This window comes from Aquarana catesbeiana, linkage group LG02 (genome assembly GCF_042186555.1).
Source record: "Aquarana catesbeiana isolate 2022-GZ linkage group LG02, ASM4218655v1, whole genome shotgun sequence".
Lineage (NCBI taxonomy): Eukaryota > Metazoa > Chordata > Amphibia > Anura > Ranidae > Aquarana > Aquarana catesbeiana.
Genome location: NC_133325.1, coordinates 178959089 through 178975232, shown reverse-complemented (window position 1 = coordinate 178975232; position 16144 = coordinate 178959089). Strand labels below are relative to the sequence as shown.

General features: G+C 43.1%; 1 protein-coding gene across 6 annotated transcripts in view; it reads right to left on the bottom strand.

Moving 5' to 3' along the window:
* The window catches only part of STAT2 (signal transducer and activator of transcription 2), a 174062-nt gene that overhangs the window by 83517 nt on the left and 74401 nt on the right, over positions 1-16144 (bottom strand). For all 6 annotated transcript variants that reach the window (XM_073613933.1, XM_073613937.1, XM_073613936.1 and 3 more), the window contains 3 exons: positions 12996-13081; positions 7819-7967; positions 2025-2183 (listed from right to left, as the gene is read on the bottom strand). In XM_073613933.1, coding sequence (XP_073470034.1) covers positions 2025-2183; positions 7819-7967; positions 12996-13081 — 394 coding nt within the window. The remainder of the gene's footprint in view (positions 1-2024; positions 2184-7818; positions 7968-12995; positions 13082-16144) is intronic.

The following is a 16144-nucleotide window of genomic DNA, read 5'->3' as shown; positions in this document are numbered from 1 at the left end:
AATCCTGAAGGCAGTGATTGGTTTTCGGGGGCCCCGTACGCGGCTAGGCTCCCAAAAAGTCCCACACATGTGGTATCCCCATACTCAGGAGAAGCAGCTAAATGTATTTTGGGGTGCAATTCCACATATGCCCATGGCCTGTGTGAGCAATATATCATTTAGTGACAACTTTTTGTAATTTTTTTTTTTTTTTTGTCATTATTCAATCACTTGGGACAAAAAAAATGAATATTCAATGGGCTCAACATGCCTCTCAGCAAATTCCTTGGGGTGTCTACTTTCCAAAATGGGGTCATTTGTGGGGGTTTTGTACTGCCCTGCCATTTTAGCACCTCAAGAAACGACATAGGCAGTCATAAATTAAAGGCTGTGTAAATTCCAGAAAATGTACCCTAGTTTGTAGGCGCTATAACTTTTGCGCAAACCAATAAATATACACTTATTGACATTTTTTCTACCAAAGACATGTGGCCGAATACATTTTGGCCTAAATGTATGACTAAAATTGAGTTTATTGGATTTTTTTTTAGAACAAAAAGTAGAAAATATCATTTTTTTTCAAAATTTTCGGTCTTTTTCCGTGTATAGCGCAAAAAATAAAAACGGCAGAGGTGATCAAATACCATCAAAAGAAAGCTCTATTTGTGGGAAGAAAAGGACGCAAATTTCGTTTGGGTACAGCATTGCATGACCGCGCAATTAGCAGTTAAAGCGACGCAGTGCCGAATTGTAAAAAGTGCTCTGGTCAGGAAGGGGGTAAAACCTTCCGGGGCTGAAGTGGTTAATCGGCTTCATGTGCAAACGCCAGCATTTCTAGTAATGGAAACAGGAAATGAAGCCTTGCGGCTTCACAGCCTATTTCCTACTGAGCATTTGTGAGTTGTGCCTTGTAAATGGTCCCATATTTCGGAAGGACGATCCTACACATAGAGGAGAGTGCAGATTGTTTGTAGCCACCTGTGGCTGCTCCTGGAACCGTGAGTTATCCCCAGTAGGGAATTGCGCCACTTACCTTCTTGTTAGACTGATGTGATTTAATGGTTACACTGCCAGTGTAAACCCGATCAGGGCACCTGGAGGCAGTGTCCCTTCATTAACAGCACTGCACGAGTTTAGCCTCAATCCACCAGGATTTGCATGTTTTAGTGGATGTTTAGCCTCAATCCACCAGGATTTGCATGCATCTACATGCACGAATATAGACTGCCATAAGCCAGACCTATAAACTGTCACTTACCTGCACAGGACTGCCGATACCTACAATGGTGACTTGTATTATCGGTTTATAGCCGTTAGATCTGGTTCATCTTATCTGCTACCCACGCTTTCCATGCGTTATATCTGACAATTGCAGGAACATCAGTGTATGCTGTGACATACAGTTCCCTGCCCAGCTGATCCAGTCTATTTGGGGAATTAAGAAGCCCAGATGTCCACTGTGAGTTGTACGGCCGTGTAAAGGTTGACACCACGGCAGTTACCTGGGACTTCTTCAGACACGACACACCCTGCTTTTCATTCTTGAGCTGACATAGTCGGTATTGTAGATTTATGCTGCATTTCAGTGTGCTTGATTTTGGATGTGCCTATACACCCAAGCATGTCTTTTAAGTATGACAACGTTGTCAACTTTTAATTATTGTCCATTGCCTATTAACTGTGATTACAATTTGTCTATTTTTATATACACTAATCAATAACATTTTTTCAAGAAGAAACTGCTGGCTGCCCTATTTCCTCTTCGCACCTTTTGAACTACTTATAGGTCCTTCCTATTTTTTTTTTCCTTCTTGACCTGTCAAAACCAGGTACTTACTCTCTCCCCCAAAGTTCCAAATGTGGCAGAAGAGAGGGGGAGGATGCAAACAAGAAGATCTTCCCCTTTTGGGTGGTGCTCCGCTTAAGTAAATGTATTGAACAGTCTCTGTTTGCTATAAATCTCATTGCTGGGATCCCAAAAGGTATTGTAACACCCACAAGTATTCACACAGGCAATAGAACATTGTGAGAATAAATATACTTACATTTGTAGCAGACTACACAACATTTCATGTAGCCTACACTGCAAGGTTTCTGGCTCAGTCTTCAGAAGGTCACCTTCATAAGTTAACGAAATTGCAAGGTCACTTAAAAGACGAAGAAGACGCCTCAGATGGAAAAATACTTCTACTGTCCCTGTGATCCTGGGTTATGAGAAGTGAAATGGAATAAGAATAATTCACTTTTTTCAGCAAACATATATTATATGGTCAAAATTAGTGGAACCTGACCATCACACCCACACTATATGTGGACAACCCTCAAAATGGTTGAGTTCAGGTGTTTTCTGATGAAGGGTACTGTTATTGATACAGCATCCAAAGACATTTTAGACAATTGTGCACTTCCAGCTTCATGGCAACAGTTTCAGGGAAATCTTTATCAATTCCAGCATGCCCCTCTATACAAACCCAAAGTCTATAAGGACACAGTTTAATATAATTCATTCGAATGAATGCAAGTGGCCTTTACAAGGGCCTGACCTCAACCATAATGAATATCTTTGGGATTAATTGGATCACAAATTGGAGGTCAGCTCATCACCCAACATCAGTACCTAACCTCACAAATTCTCTTTTGGTTGAATAGGCACAAATCCACACAGGCATACTTAAAAATCGTGCAGAAAGCTTTCCCAGAAAAGAGCAGGCTGGTATAACTGGGGAGGATAAATCCCTATTTATTTCATATTTTAACATGGTTTTAGAATGGGATGTCCACCAAGCTCAAGTAGTTGTGATGTCAGGTGTACACAAACCTTTAGCCATATAGTGGCGAGGAGATATACAGTATACTAAGTTGATTAAAATAACAGAACTAACAATTTTAACATATATTTAAAGTGGTTGTAACCCTAAATAAAAAAAAAAAAAAAAAAAGGAAGAAAAAAGAAGAAGAGCTCCTCCTGTTCCCTTATAGCAGATTAAACAGCACAGTGCTTGCGCTGTCTAATCTGCCCCTTTCTATGCTGTAAAAAAAAACTGGTTGATCCCAGTGTGTGTTGACCACGTTAATCATGGCTGCTGATCCCTGATTAGCATGGTCAGTTTACGTGCCTTCGTCATCCCGCTGCTCTACTCTGTTCCCCTTCGGCCCTGTCAGCTTCTGTGTGTGTGTCTCTCTGCCTCCCCCCTTGTGGCTATTAGCTGGCAGTAAAAGTAAAGAATAATATACACAATCTAGTTACCATTTCTTTTCTTCCCAAGACCAGACTCCCTTTTTCTTGAACCCTTTGGAATGCTCGCTCTGTCTGTAACAAACTCACCTCTCTCCATGATCTCTTTATCTCTAACTCATTTAGTCTACTCGCCATTAATGAAACATGGCTTCATGAATTCGGCACTGCGTCTTCTGCTGCCCTATCCCATGGTAGTCTTCTCTGGACTCACTCCCCCAGACCCAGTGGATGCAAGGGAGGGGGTGTTGGAATCCTTCTAGCCCCACATAGCACCACCTTTCAGGTACTTCACCCACCTCCCTCTGTGTCACTCTCCTCATTTGAGGCACACTGCATTCATCTGTTCTCCACAGTTTCTCTAAGGATAGCTGTGATCTAATGCCCGCCCCCCTGGACCAGTATTAACCTTTCTTAATTACTTCTCTGCCTGGCTACCCTACTTTCTCTCTTCTGAAATCCCAACAATCATTCTCGGGGACTTCAACATCCCTACTAATACTAACACCACTGCTACTTACAAACTTCTCAGTCTAACCTCCTCCTTTGACCTGAAGCAATGGATACATGCTTCCACTCACTCTGAAGCAATACCCTTGACCTGGGTTTCTCCCACCAATGCACTCTGTGCACCCTCTCCAACTATTCTTTGCATCTCTCTGATCACTACCTTATTAGTTTCACTTTCTCCCTCTCCTCCACCTCCTCTCCCTCCAACAACCTAACCGCTACCCGTAGAAACCTACGCCATCTCAACCCTTCTCTTCTCTGCTACTGACCACCTCTATGACAAAATCGCGTCCTGCACCGAGCTAGCCACTTCTGTCTACAACGCTTCACTTTTAGCCTCCCTGGACATACTGGCCCCTCTCACTACACACAGAATCTGGCCCGACCCCTTCAACTTTCGCAAACTGACACTAGAAGTCTGAAAAAACATAGCCGTGCTCTTGAGCACCTGTAGCTAAAGACTAAGTCTCAGAAAGATTTCAACCAGTATAAATCTGCCCTCTAAAAATACAATTCCTGCCTCCTCACTGCCAAGCAGACCTATTTTATCACTCTCATTAACAACTCATCATCCCGTCCCCGTCAACTCTTCTCTACCTTCAAATCTCTACTTTGTCCCCCACTGCCTCCACCCACTAACTCACTCACTGCCCAGGAGATCGCAAATCTCTTCAAACAGAAGATTGAAATAATTTGTGAGGAGATCTCTGCTGTTCAGATACCTTCCACGCTTTACACTTCATGCCTACAAGTACAATCATTACTTCCCTCATTCAACCCCACCAGTATAGAAGAGGTTGCTAAACTACTTGCCAACGTCCAACTAACCCCCTGCCCTCTGGATCCTGTTCCCTCGCAAATGCTACGTTCACCCTCTGACTCTATTCTACACTTTCTAACCCACATTTTCAATCTCTCCCTCTCTTCTGGAATCTTCTTCAACTCTCTAAAACACGCACTAGTCCGCCCCATACTTAAAAAGCCTTCACTGGACCCAACCAATCTTAACAACATACGCCCCATCTCCTTGCTCCCCTTTTTATCCAAACTACTTGAACGACTGGTCTACTACCGACTGAGCAACCACCTTGCCAAGAATAGCCTTCTTGATCCCATTCAGTCTGGATTTTGCCCTCAACACTCCACTGAAACTGCTCTCCTAAAACTAACAAACGATCTACTAACAACCAAATCCAATGGACACAATTCTGTACTCCTAATCTTGAACCTTTCTGCTGCTTCTGATACAGTTGACCACCCCCTCCTCCTCCAAAAACACCACGCCATTGGTCTCCGTGACTGTACTCTTCGCTTGTTCTCTTCCTACTTATCCAACTGGACCTTTAGTGTTACTTACAACTCTACTTCCTCGTCTCCTCTTCCTTTTTCTGTTAAGGTTCCCCAAGGTTCTGTTCTTGGGCCTCTCCTATTTTCAATCTACACCTCTGCCCTGGGTCAGCCGATAGCCTCCCATGACTTCAAATACCATCTCTACTCTGACCACACCCAAATATATTTCTCTACCCCTCAGCTCACTCCCTCAGTATCCTCACGTATCACTATCACTAATTTACTAACAGACATATCAGTCTGGATGTCACATCACTTCCTCAAACTCAATCTATCCAAAACCCAACTTATACGTTTTTCCTCCAGCCCTTCCCCTTTAGACTCTGTAAAAATTGATGACACAACTATCAGCCTATCACTGCATGCCAAGGTCTTAGGTGTAGTCCTGGACTCTGAACTCTCCATTAAGCCCCACATCCAATCACTGTCCAAATCTTACCCCCTCAACCTCCGCAACATCTCCAAAATACACCTCATTCTAATCAATGACACAACAAAGCTCTTAATTCACTCCCTGGTCATCTCCCACCTTGACTACTGCAACTCCCTACTCATTAGCTTACCTCTACATAGGATATCACCCATTTAATCCATCATGAATGCTGCTGCCAGACTCACCACCTTACCAATCGCTCTTTGTCTGCTACTCCTCTCTGTCAATCCCTCCACTGGCTCCCGCTCACCCAACAAATAAAATTCAAAATGCTAACAACTTTCAAAACCATCCACATTTAACCCCCAGTTACATCACTAGCCTAGTCTCAAAATACTAACCTAATCGTTCTGTTCGTTCCTCTCAGGACCTCCTCCTCTCTAGCTCCCTTGTCACCTCCACCATTGCTCGCCTCCAGGACTTTTCCAGAGCCTCTCGAATCCTATTGAACTCTTTACCCCAACTTGTCCGATTATCTCCTACTCTGTTAGCTTTTAGATGATCCCTGGAAACCCTCCTTTTCAGAGAAGCCTATCCTACCCACACCTAACAACTGCATTCCATTTTCTCCATCAGTTCATCTCCACAGTTATTACCTTTTGCTTCACCTGACCCTCCCTTCTCGATTGTAAGCTCCAACAAGCAGGGCCCTCTGATTCCGTCTGTATTGAATTGTATTGTAACTGTACTGTCTGCCCTCATGTCGTAAAGCCCTGCGCAAACTGTTGGCGCTATATAAATCCTGTATAATAATAATAATTACTGCCAGCCCCTCTGTTCTATCAATCTATCCTACACTGTGTAAATGCTTTTTTTTATGAAATAATGCCTGTAAATACCTTATCTCCAATCTGTTCTGGCCAGTCACGTGACCTCCGGACGCTCTCCTCCCCCATCTAAGGGCTACAGCGGGAGGGGTTGAGTGGCCAGCACAGCGGTCACATGACCTCCCAGATGATATCAGATGGGGATCTCGGCCCCTCCCACTGTAGCCCATAGATCGGAGAAGAGTGGTCGGAGGTCACGTTACCGGCCATAAAAGATCAGAGATAATGTATTTACAGGCATCCTTTTATCAAAACATTTACACACTGACTGTAGGATAGATTAATAGAGGAGCTGACTGTAATTTTTCTTTACCTTTACTACCACCTTAAGACAGAATGATTATCTGAAACCACTAACTGCTGTCCAAGTTTCTTTGTCAATGGTATATTCAGACTACCCAGATAGCAAGGATAACTTGCCACAAATTTGTGGCAGTGTTGAACTGTAAGTCTTAAATTGCTGCACATTTTCCCTGGCAAGTTGTACACTTGCAGATCACTTGAAGCACGGGTTTTAGCTGACACTTTTCCAATTTGTAGAAAATTTGCATGGCAAGTCTCTAGCAAGAGCAAAGTTGCAGTAGTGAGTCTACAGCAAGAGCTCTGCAAGTCTACAGCATGCAAATTCAGCCACAGTGACCACTGTATTGGGATGACTGTTGCACAACATAACCGAACCAGAACTTGCAGCAGACTTGCACAATGTTTGCAAAGAATGTTGATCTGGAGTCATGGAATGCTGGCAAGTCTAGCAATACCTTAGAAAGTCATTTTCAAACACACATTTATTGGCTAGAGGACATTTAACTGTAGGAATCTTTTTTGGCAGAAGAGATGATCTTCCAGTGCAAAAAGGTTGCAGCTTCTATCATTGTGACAATGGCTGCTTAGGATATTAGTGACAATTAAAGTGGATGTCCAAGAATTAAATAAAATCTACCCTTGCAGAGGATCCCCCTCCCCCCTGCACTGCAAGGGTTAAATGTTTGTTTCATCTAGGGGTGCAGAGATAAGGTGTATTACTTACTTTAATCCATGCTCCAGTGCTATTCTCTTTTGCCTGAAGCTCAAGGTTGTGGGTAGCCCCTCTGTGTTGTCATGTGCAGGGCTTTTAACCCTGAATTGTATGTGAGCATTAATACTGTAGAGGGATCTTGCTGGAGTGAGAAATACGGTAAGTATTATACCTTATTCATGCACCCCTAGACGAAATGAACATTTAACCCCTGCAGTGAAGTGGGGGCACACCGCAAGAGAACATTTTGCCTATATCAGCTTTTAATACTCAATTTTTTTTCACTAGGACAGAAATCGAGTGTGAAACTCTCCAAAAAAACACATTCAACCTGACAGATGCCATACACTAACCAAAACTAGAAATAAATGTTTTGACGGGAGTTCCAAGTAAACTTTGTGTATAACAAGTTACGAATAAAACAACTACTATCATTGACTCAGCATGTACTAGGCAGCACCCTGCTTACCAGCCTTCCAGATGTTTCACACAGGTGTCTGTGCTAGCTCCAATGCATTCTAACTTTTGCCTCTGAAGCCAGTCAGTCAATTCTTTCTGTAGAAAACCATGAAGGGTCTCACAAAGCCCAAGAAGCTCTTTTATCTGGCTCAGGACCTCCTTTTGTGCAGAACAACAACAAGAGTTAAACTATATGCTGCAAAGTCAAACAACTGAGACACTGACATTTTATCATCACCATTATTATTATTATTGAAAGCATTTATAAAGTGTATGAAATTAATGTAGGGGACTACATTGCTAGAATCTTATGTACATAAAAATGTCAAATTTATTAAAATAAAAGTGTATTAAATACCATTTAAATTGTTTTTTACTGCGGTCCCATGACCATGATACCTCCATGCTCAGATGTGCTAAGAAGGGTGAGGTGATTAGTCATCAAGTGACCTCACCTGCCTTTTTCTGCCTTTAAAGCAGTAGTAAACCGCAGTTTATTTATTTTTAATCCTGCAAGGCAATGCCATAATGTGCTAGTATGCATCGCATACTAGCACATTATGTGAAACTCACCTTAAATTGATGCCCACTAGGGACACGCTGTCATCATTGTAGGCACTGCCATCTTTCCCCGCTCTGACTTTTGGGTTTGCGGACTCTAGCTGTGTGAATGGCCGGAGCTATGATGACGTCACTCCTGCCCATGTGTGCGGGAGCCGCTGTTCATGGCACAGGACTCTGCAGGAACAGCACGGTATGCCGTTCCTTCAGAGCGCATGAAACAGTGACATCACCAGCTGCATCAAAAGTAAATATCTCCTAAACCGTGCAGGTATAATCAAAAATATCAAATGCGAAATAAATAATAAAGCATCATTAAAAGTGATTGTACAGTCTAGTTTTTTTCCTATAAAAATAACAAACATGTTATACTTACCTGCTCTGTTGCAGTAGATTTGCACAGAGCAGCCCGGATCCTCCTCTTCTCGGGTCCCTCTTCGCTGCTCCTGGCCCATTCCTCCTGTTGAGTGCCCCCACAGCAAGCAGCTTGCTATGGGGGGTACCTGAGCTGAGTCACAGCTCCCTGTATCCATTCAGACACTGAGCTGTGGCCTGGCCCGGCCCCCTCTCTCTCCTGATTGGCTGACTGACTTTGATTGTCAGCAGTGGGAGCCAATGGCGCTGCTGCTGTGTCTCTGCCAATCAGGAGGGAGAGTCTCGAATGGCACTCGTGGACACAGATGGGGCTCAGTAATTATTAGAGGGGCTGAGGGGGGCTGCTGCACACAGAAGGCTTTTCATCCTAATGCATAAGGATAACAAACCTTCTGACTTTACAACTCCTTTAAAGTCCAGCCACTACATTTTTTTTTAATGTTACTTATATCATGGTACGGGCATTTGATATTTTATTAATGTAGAAAATAACAAATCAGAGGAACATTGCACTGGGCAGTAAGTGAAAAAGAACAATGCATCAGTTTGAGAAGGCAGTGTTGTTAGCTCAGTGTTGTAAATATCATGTAACATTGCACCAGAGCAGCGTTTCTCAAACCTTTTTTGAGTTGTGGGACCCTTTAAAATTATGCACAATCTCAAGGCAGCCCATTTTAAAATTATGTAAAACTATTAGTTAAGTTTTTTACATAATGTAGTAGCATCAACACACGTAGGACAGCCAGCATTAGAGGTGATTTATTCTTACAAAGCAAATACACCTTTGAGCACTGGTACTGACTAGTATTCCAGCATTTCTACTTTCCCTCAGTTTCTCTCCCTCATTAGGCTAATGTGAACCCACTGACATAGAGGGGCAAGGGGATGGGCAAATAAGGATGTCCTTAGGAGCCCAACGTCCTCCTTACTAACCTATGACGTCACTGTTTTTTAGGACATAGGCTGCTGGCCTGCATGATGCCCAAGGTTGTGATGCTACACAATATAAATTGTAGACACTTTTTGGGCAATCTAGGACAGTCCTTAGGCATTTAGCCAAGGCACCTCTGAAAAACACATTAGGCACCCTGGTTGATAAAGGCTGCACCAGAAAGCGGTCATCCTGTGAACAAAGGCAAACTAAAGCCTCGTACACACGCTTAGATTTTCGGACGTCCGAACATCCGTTTTTTGTGGCATGCTAGTCTCATGTCGAAAGTGAAGCAGTTACTCACAATGCAAAATTTTTCGTATGACAGAATACGTCAGAAGTGACGTAATGTGTTGAATAGTTTTGTATGTATTCTTTGGTTTCTGAGCATGCGTAGTCTTGCTCTTACAATTTTTTTTCGCACGAAAACCGTACTATTAAAACAAAAATCGGACGTTAAGTTCACATCGGACAAAAATTTTGTACTCTGCACATCCATCTTTTGTCTGACGAAAAAGCAAAATCAGCTGTCAAAAGCACCGTACTAACGATCCGAAAATCGGCAGAGCTTGTCGTATGAATTTTTCCATATGATTTTCGTATCGTGTGTACGGGAAAACAGCCTTTAGGATGTTTTCAGAGTTTAATAATTCTTAGTGTGTCGTCATTAATCTCATTCTGGTGCAGTGCTATAGACTGTGAACAAAACAGATGAAACAAACAAAAAAATAATAATAAATTAAGTGCTAAATATTACAAAATTTGAAAATGAAACTTGTTTGTTAAGTAAGGCATGTGGATTGACTACTTCTGAGATAAATACTGCATGAATTATTTTAAGACAAAAATGAATGTGCTATTTTATTATTAGCGAGTTGACCTCAGTGTATCAATGCTCTAGTTTTTGTCAGATTGACTCCTGTTACTGTTAATCATTCCCGACAAGGCAACACATGCACATTACGAATGGGACTGCAGATTAGTCATCCTGTTGTGCCTTGCAGCTGTGGTTAGCGTGGTCAAGACAACACAGAAAGCTGGCCAACGTGAGAGACACTAGCAGGATCATCAAGTATTTAGTCTTGATTACAATTAAAAAACAATCACTACAATGCTCTATAAGCGATCATAGGGACTACGGTGTGATTAACCACTTCCCGCATGTCGGCCGTGGATAATGATGGCTGGGCGGTGCAGCTCTCGTTCTGGGTGGACGTCATATGACAGCCTCCCAGAACGACCGCTCTCGCACGGCCCCGGGTGCGCGCAGTGATCGGCCGCGCTGTGTTTCTAGGACACGGCGCGACCCCGATCTGTGTAAAGAGCTGCGGCCACGGATCTTTAACCATGTGATCGGCTGTATCCAATCACAGCCGGTCACATGTAAACACGGAAATGCCGGTAATCATCGCTCCTTGCCTCACACTGACAGAGTGTGAGGAGAGAAGAGCCGATCAGTGGCATCTCCTCACAGGGGACAGATAGGGATGTAATCAGGGCACTGATCATCAGTGCCCTGATTACAATTAAGTGCCCACCAGTGCCAGAACTGTGTACCCACCACTGCCAGCAATCAGTGCCAACCAGTGCCCACAATTGCCACCAATCTGTGCCCACAAGTGGCAGCAATCAGTGGCCATTAGTGATGCCAGTCAGTGCTGGCTATCAGTGCTGCCCAGCCATACCCATCACTGCTGCCCATCAATGCTCATCACTGCTGCTCATGAATGCCACCCATCAATGCCGCCCATCAGTGCCACCCATCCAAGCCCACCAGTGCCGCCTATCTGTGCCCACCAGTGCTGCCTATCTGTGCCCAGTGCCACCCATCAGTGTTGCCTATCAGTGCTCATCAGTGCCACATATCAGTGCCACCTATCAGTGCCCATAAGTGCCGCCTCATCAGTGCCCATAAGTGCCAACTCATCAGTGCCCATCAGTGCAGCCTATCAGTGCCCATCAGTGCAGCCTCATCAGTGCCCATCAGTGAAGGGGAAAAATTACTTATTTACAAAATTTACTGACAGAAACTAAGAAAAACTTTTATTGTTTTCAAATTTCCGGGAGTGATTAAATACCACCAAAAGAAAGCTCTATTTGTGTGAAGAAAATGATAAAAATTTCACATGGTTACAGTGTAGCATTACCACACAATTGTTATTCAAAGTGTGACAACGTAAGTGCCCTGTATTGAGGTGGTTAAAGAGATTTAGATTTTAGGATTACATACACTTTAAGTGCCCTGAAGGAGATGTTGACTACTTGGCATTTCACACAGCAGATAAAAACTATGGGGATAGAGGGGAGGCACCCTGGGAGGGTGTATCCTCAAAAGCTTGCCAGTGTCCAATCACCTGAAGGTACAAACCTATAACCACTGTACAAATAAGATAGATATAGATTTCAGGTAAAAAAGGAAGTGAATACCGCACTAAACTAGAAATAAAAATAAGTAGCTGCAGCTCAAATTTGCAAGATATATACAAACACAGTGATTATAAGAAAAAGAAAAAGCTGTGCAAATACATTAAAATAAATGTGTAGTGATAAGATATAGTGTATTGCAACAACTTAACAACAAATACTGAACACCAAATGAATATTAGATAATAAATCCTCAAAAAAATGTGAGGTGAATAAAAGTAAATGAATTCTTCTGTGCAGATAAAAAAAAATGATAATTGTGAACCTCCACCACACACAATGCGCGCTTACCAGAGGGCAAGTAATATCAAGCCTGTAATCAATTTTATGACGAAACGTACGTCCGGAGGCAGACATGCTGACGTCATCGCAGGGTGTAGCGTATATGTTGACAGTTGTCTGCAAGCTGGCCGGCATTTTTATGAGCTTTTTATCTTCTATGCAAATGTAAGTGCAATATTTTATATCTAATAAACCGATGATTTACGGATTCACACTATGGTGAGCTTCTTTTCATCTTCCCGGGACCCTGATCGTTGCCTGTTGGTCTATTTGCCGAGTTGTGATCTCCTGGCTTGTCTTCAGCGTACTCATAGTTATTTGCTGCCGCTGTTGGTCTGATGTCCGGATGCTGATCTAGATTACATTCTTGATATTGCTTGCCCTCTGGTAAGCGCGCATTGTGTGTGGTGGAGGTTCACAATTATCAGTGTTTTTTATCTGCACAGAAGGATTCATTTACTTTTATTCACCTCACTGGACTGTTTTTTAATATTTATTCATTTTTTTGAGGATTTATTATCTAATATTCATTTGGTGTTCAATATTTGTTGTTAAGTTGTTGCAATACACTAGATATAGATTTCAGATCCAGATATTTTTGTAATAGATCTGACCTTGCGTTTTCGGTCCAGCTCATTCAGTTGAGCTTGCAGCTCTTGTGTCTTTTGCTTAATATACTCAGCTGTAACTTTTGAAGACCCTATAATGAAAAAAAAAAAAAAAAAAAAAAGAGTAAATGTGTTTGTGTTAGATGAATCATTATTTGTCAGGCATTCTGACACACCTGTTAGTTCCCTATATAGCTGATTGCATTCAATTTAAAGGAGGAGTACAGCCAAAGCTTGTTTGGCTGTACTTCTCCTGTGGATCACAGGAGTGCAGTTCATTCTGCACGCCTCTGACCCATTTTACGCAGACAGCGGGCTAAAGTCTGCTGTCTGCGGACATTACAGAGCCGGTCCAGGCTCGGGAAAGATCACAACCATATAGTCGGGATCTGCTCACATGCCTGGACAGGCACGGCCTCTCAGCGAGCCACTGAGAGCCTGAGCCAGCTGCTCCCGCCCCCTCCACAGCTTAGTGCTCCAGTGAGTGCGCAGCGCAGAGAGCCATGACTTTGACTAACAGTCAGCAGCTCTCTGTTCAGGGAGCTGTTAGAACCGAGCGATTAGCAGGGGATTGATCGCTCGGTTCTCAGTGTTAGAGTTGGCGGGGGACAGATGCTGCATCCAGCTAGGTTAAGTATGATTCTACAAAAAAACGAATTCCCATAGTTCTATTTTAAAGTGAACCTATGCTTTGCCTATGGAGGGAAAAGAATCACATTTTCCCTTATTCCCCACTCCCTAGCAGCATACAGTGCCTTGAAAAAGTATTCATACCCTTTCAAATTTTCCAAATTTTGTCATGTTAAAACCAAAAACGTAAATGTATTTTATTGGGATTTTATGTGATCGTCCAACACAAAGTGGCACATAAATGTGAAGTAGAAGGAAAATGATAAATGGTTTTCAATATTTTTTACAACTAAGTATCTGAAAAGTGTGGCGTGCATTTGTATTTAACCCCCGAGTCAACACTTTGTAGAACCACCTTTCACTGCAATTACAGCAACAAGTATTTTTGGGTATGCCTCTACCAGCTTTGCACATCTAAAAAGTGACATTTTTGCCAATTCTTCTTTTCAAAATAGCTCAAGCTCTGTCAGATTGGATGGAGAGCGTCTGTGAACAGCAATTTTCTTGCCACAGATTATCAATTGGATTTAGCTCTGGACTTTGACTGGGCCATTCGAACACATGAGTATGCTTTGATCTAAACTATTCCATTGTAGCTCTGGCTGTATGTTTAGGGTTGTTGTCCTGCTGGAAGATGAACCTCCGCCCCAGTCTCAATTTTGGCCTCATCTGACCAGAGCACCTTCTTCCACATGTTTGCTGTGTCCCCCACATGGCTTCTCACAAACTGCAAATGGAACTTCTTATGGCTTTCTTTCAACAGTGGCTTTCTTCTTGCCACTCCTCCATAAAAGGCCAGATTTGTGGAGTGGTTGACTTACAGTTGTCCTGTGGACAGATTCTCCCACCTGAGCTGTGGATCTCTGCTGCTCCTCCAGATTTACCATGGGCCTCTTGGCTGCTGCCCTGATTAATGCTCTCCTTGCCTGGCCTGTCAGTCTAGTTGGACGGCCATGTCTTGGTAGGTTTGCAGTTGTGCCATACTCTTTCCATTTTCGGATGAAGGATGGAACAGTGCTTTGTGAGATGTTCATAGCTTGGGATATGTTTTTATAACCTAACCCTGCTTTAACCTTTTCGCCGCCAGGTCTGTACGTCGTACGGACCTGACAATGGGGGTATTGCAGCCACCGGGATTGTGTGTGAAACTGACAGGCAGACTCCTGCCTGTCAGGTGAGAGCATTTGTGCGGCGGCACTTCCGCCCCATTGCTCTCACACATCCCCGGTACCGGCGTCACCCCCCGCCATGCTTACCAGGCTCCGCTTGCCTATCGGCACACCCAGGAGCTCCATGGCATGTGCTGGTGGGTGGAGGGGAAGGAGAAGAGCGGACACACGTCCTCTCTCCTCCCCTTCTTCTTGTGACCCGGAAAGCGACATCTGATGTCACTTCCAGGTCAAGCTCTCAGTGTCCCCAGCTAGCTCAGCCAGGAAATAATGTTTTACAATACAATCTGCATTGCAAAATATTAAGTGGAGCACAGTCTTTTAGACCCAGCATATCTTAATATAGAGAACCTGTCACCAAAAAAACATCACATAGGGGACTTTTTGTCCCCTATGTGATGAAAGAGAAAAGCACATAAGATCCCCCACCCCCACATATACACACGCTTGAACGTAAACGCATGCATCAGGGCGCTTGTGCGTGAAAACGTTGATTGCGATACACAGGTTATATATCACCGCGTGCGCTGGAGTGAGAGCAATAATTCTAACAAAAGACCTCCTCTGTAACACTGATACCTATAGGGAGCCTTTGAAGTGTCGGCTATAGAGAATATAGGGTACTGAAGTTTGACGCCATTTAACGGGTCCACAAAAATTTAAGGTGATGGGAAAGGTGAGGCTGCAGATGGGCACTGAACAGGCTGCATTGTTGGTTAATTTAATGGCTGCAGATGGGCACTGAACAGGCTGCATTGTTGGTTAATTTAATGGCTGCAGATGGGCACTGAACAGGCTGCATTGTTGGTCAATTTAATGGCTGCAGATGGGCACTGAGCAGGGTGCATTGATGGGCAATTTAGAGGTTGCAGATGGGCACTGAGCAGGGTGCATTGATGAGCCGTGACCCTAATTTTGCTTTGAAGTTCTTTATTTAAAATGTATGTTTTTTCCCTTAAACTTCCCTCCTAAAATTGGGGTGCGTGTTATACACCGATAAATACGGGTATACACAGGTGGACTCTATTTATTAATTAGGTGACTTCTGAAGGCAATTGGTTCCACTAGATTATTTTAGTTAGGGGTATCAGAGTAAAGGGGGCTGAATACAAATGCACGCCATACTTTTCAGATATTTGTAAAAAATTTTGAAACTTATTTATCATTTTCCTTCCACTTCACAATTATGTGCCACTTTGTGTTGGTCTATCACATAAAATCCCAATAAAAGAAATTTACGTTTTTGATTTTAACATGACAAAATGTGGAAAATTTCAAGGGGTATGAATACTTTTTCAAGGCACTGTATATTAAGCTTACATTCTGTCCCACCTTGTTCAACTGCCCAGAGCAAAG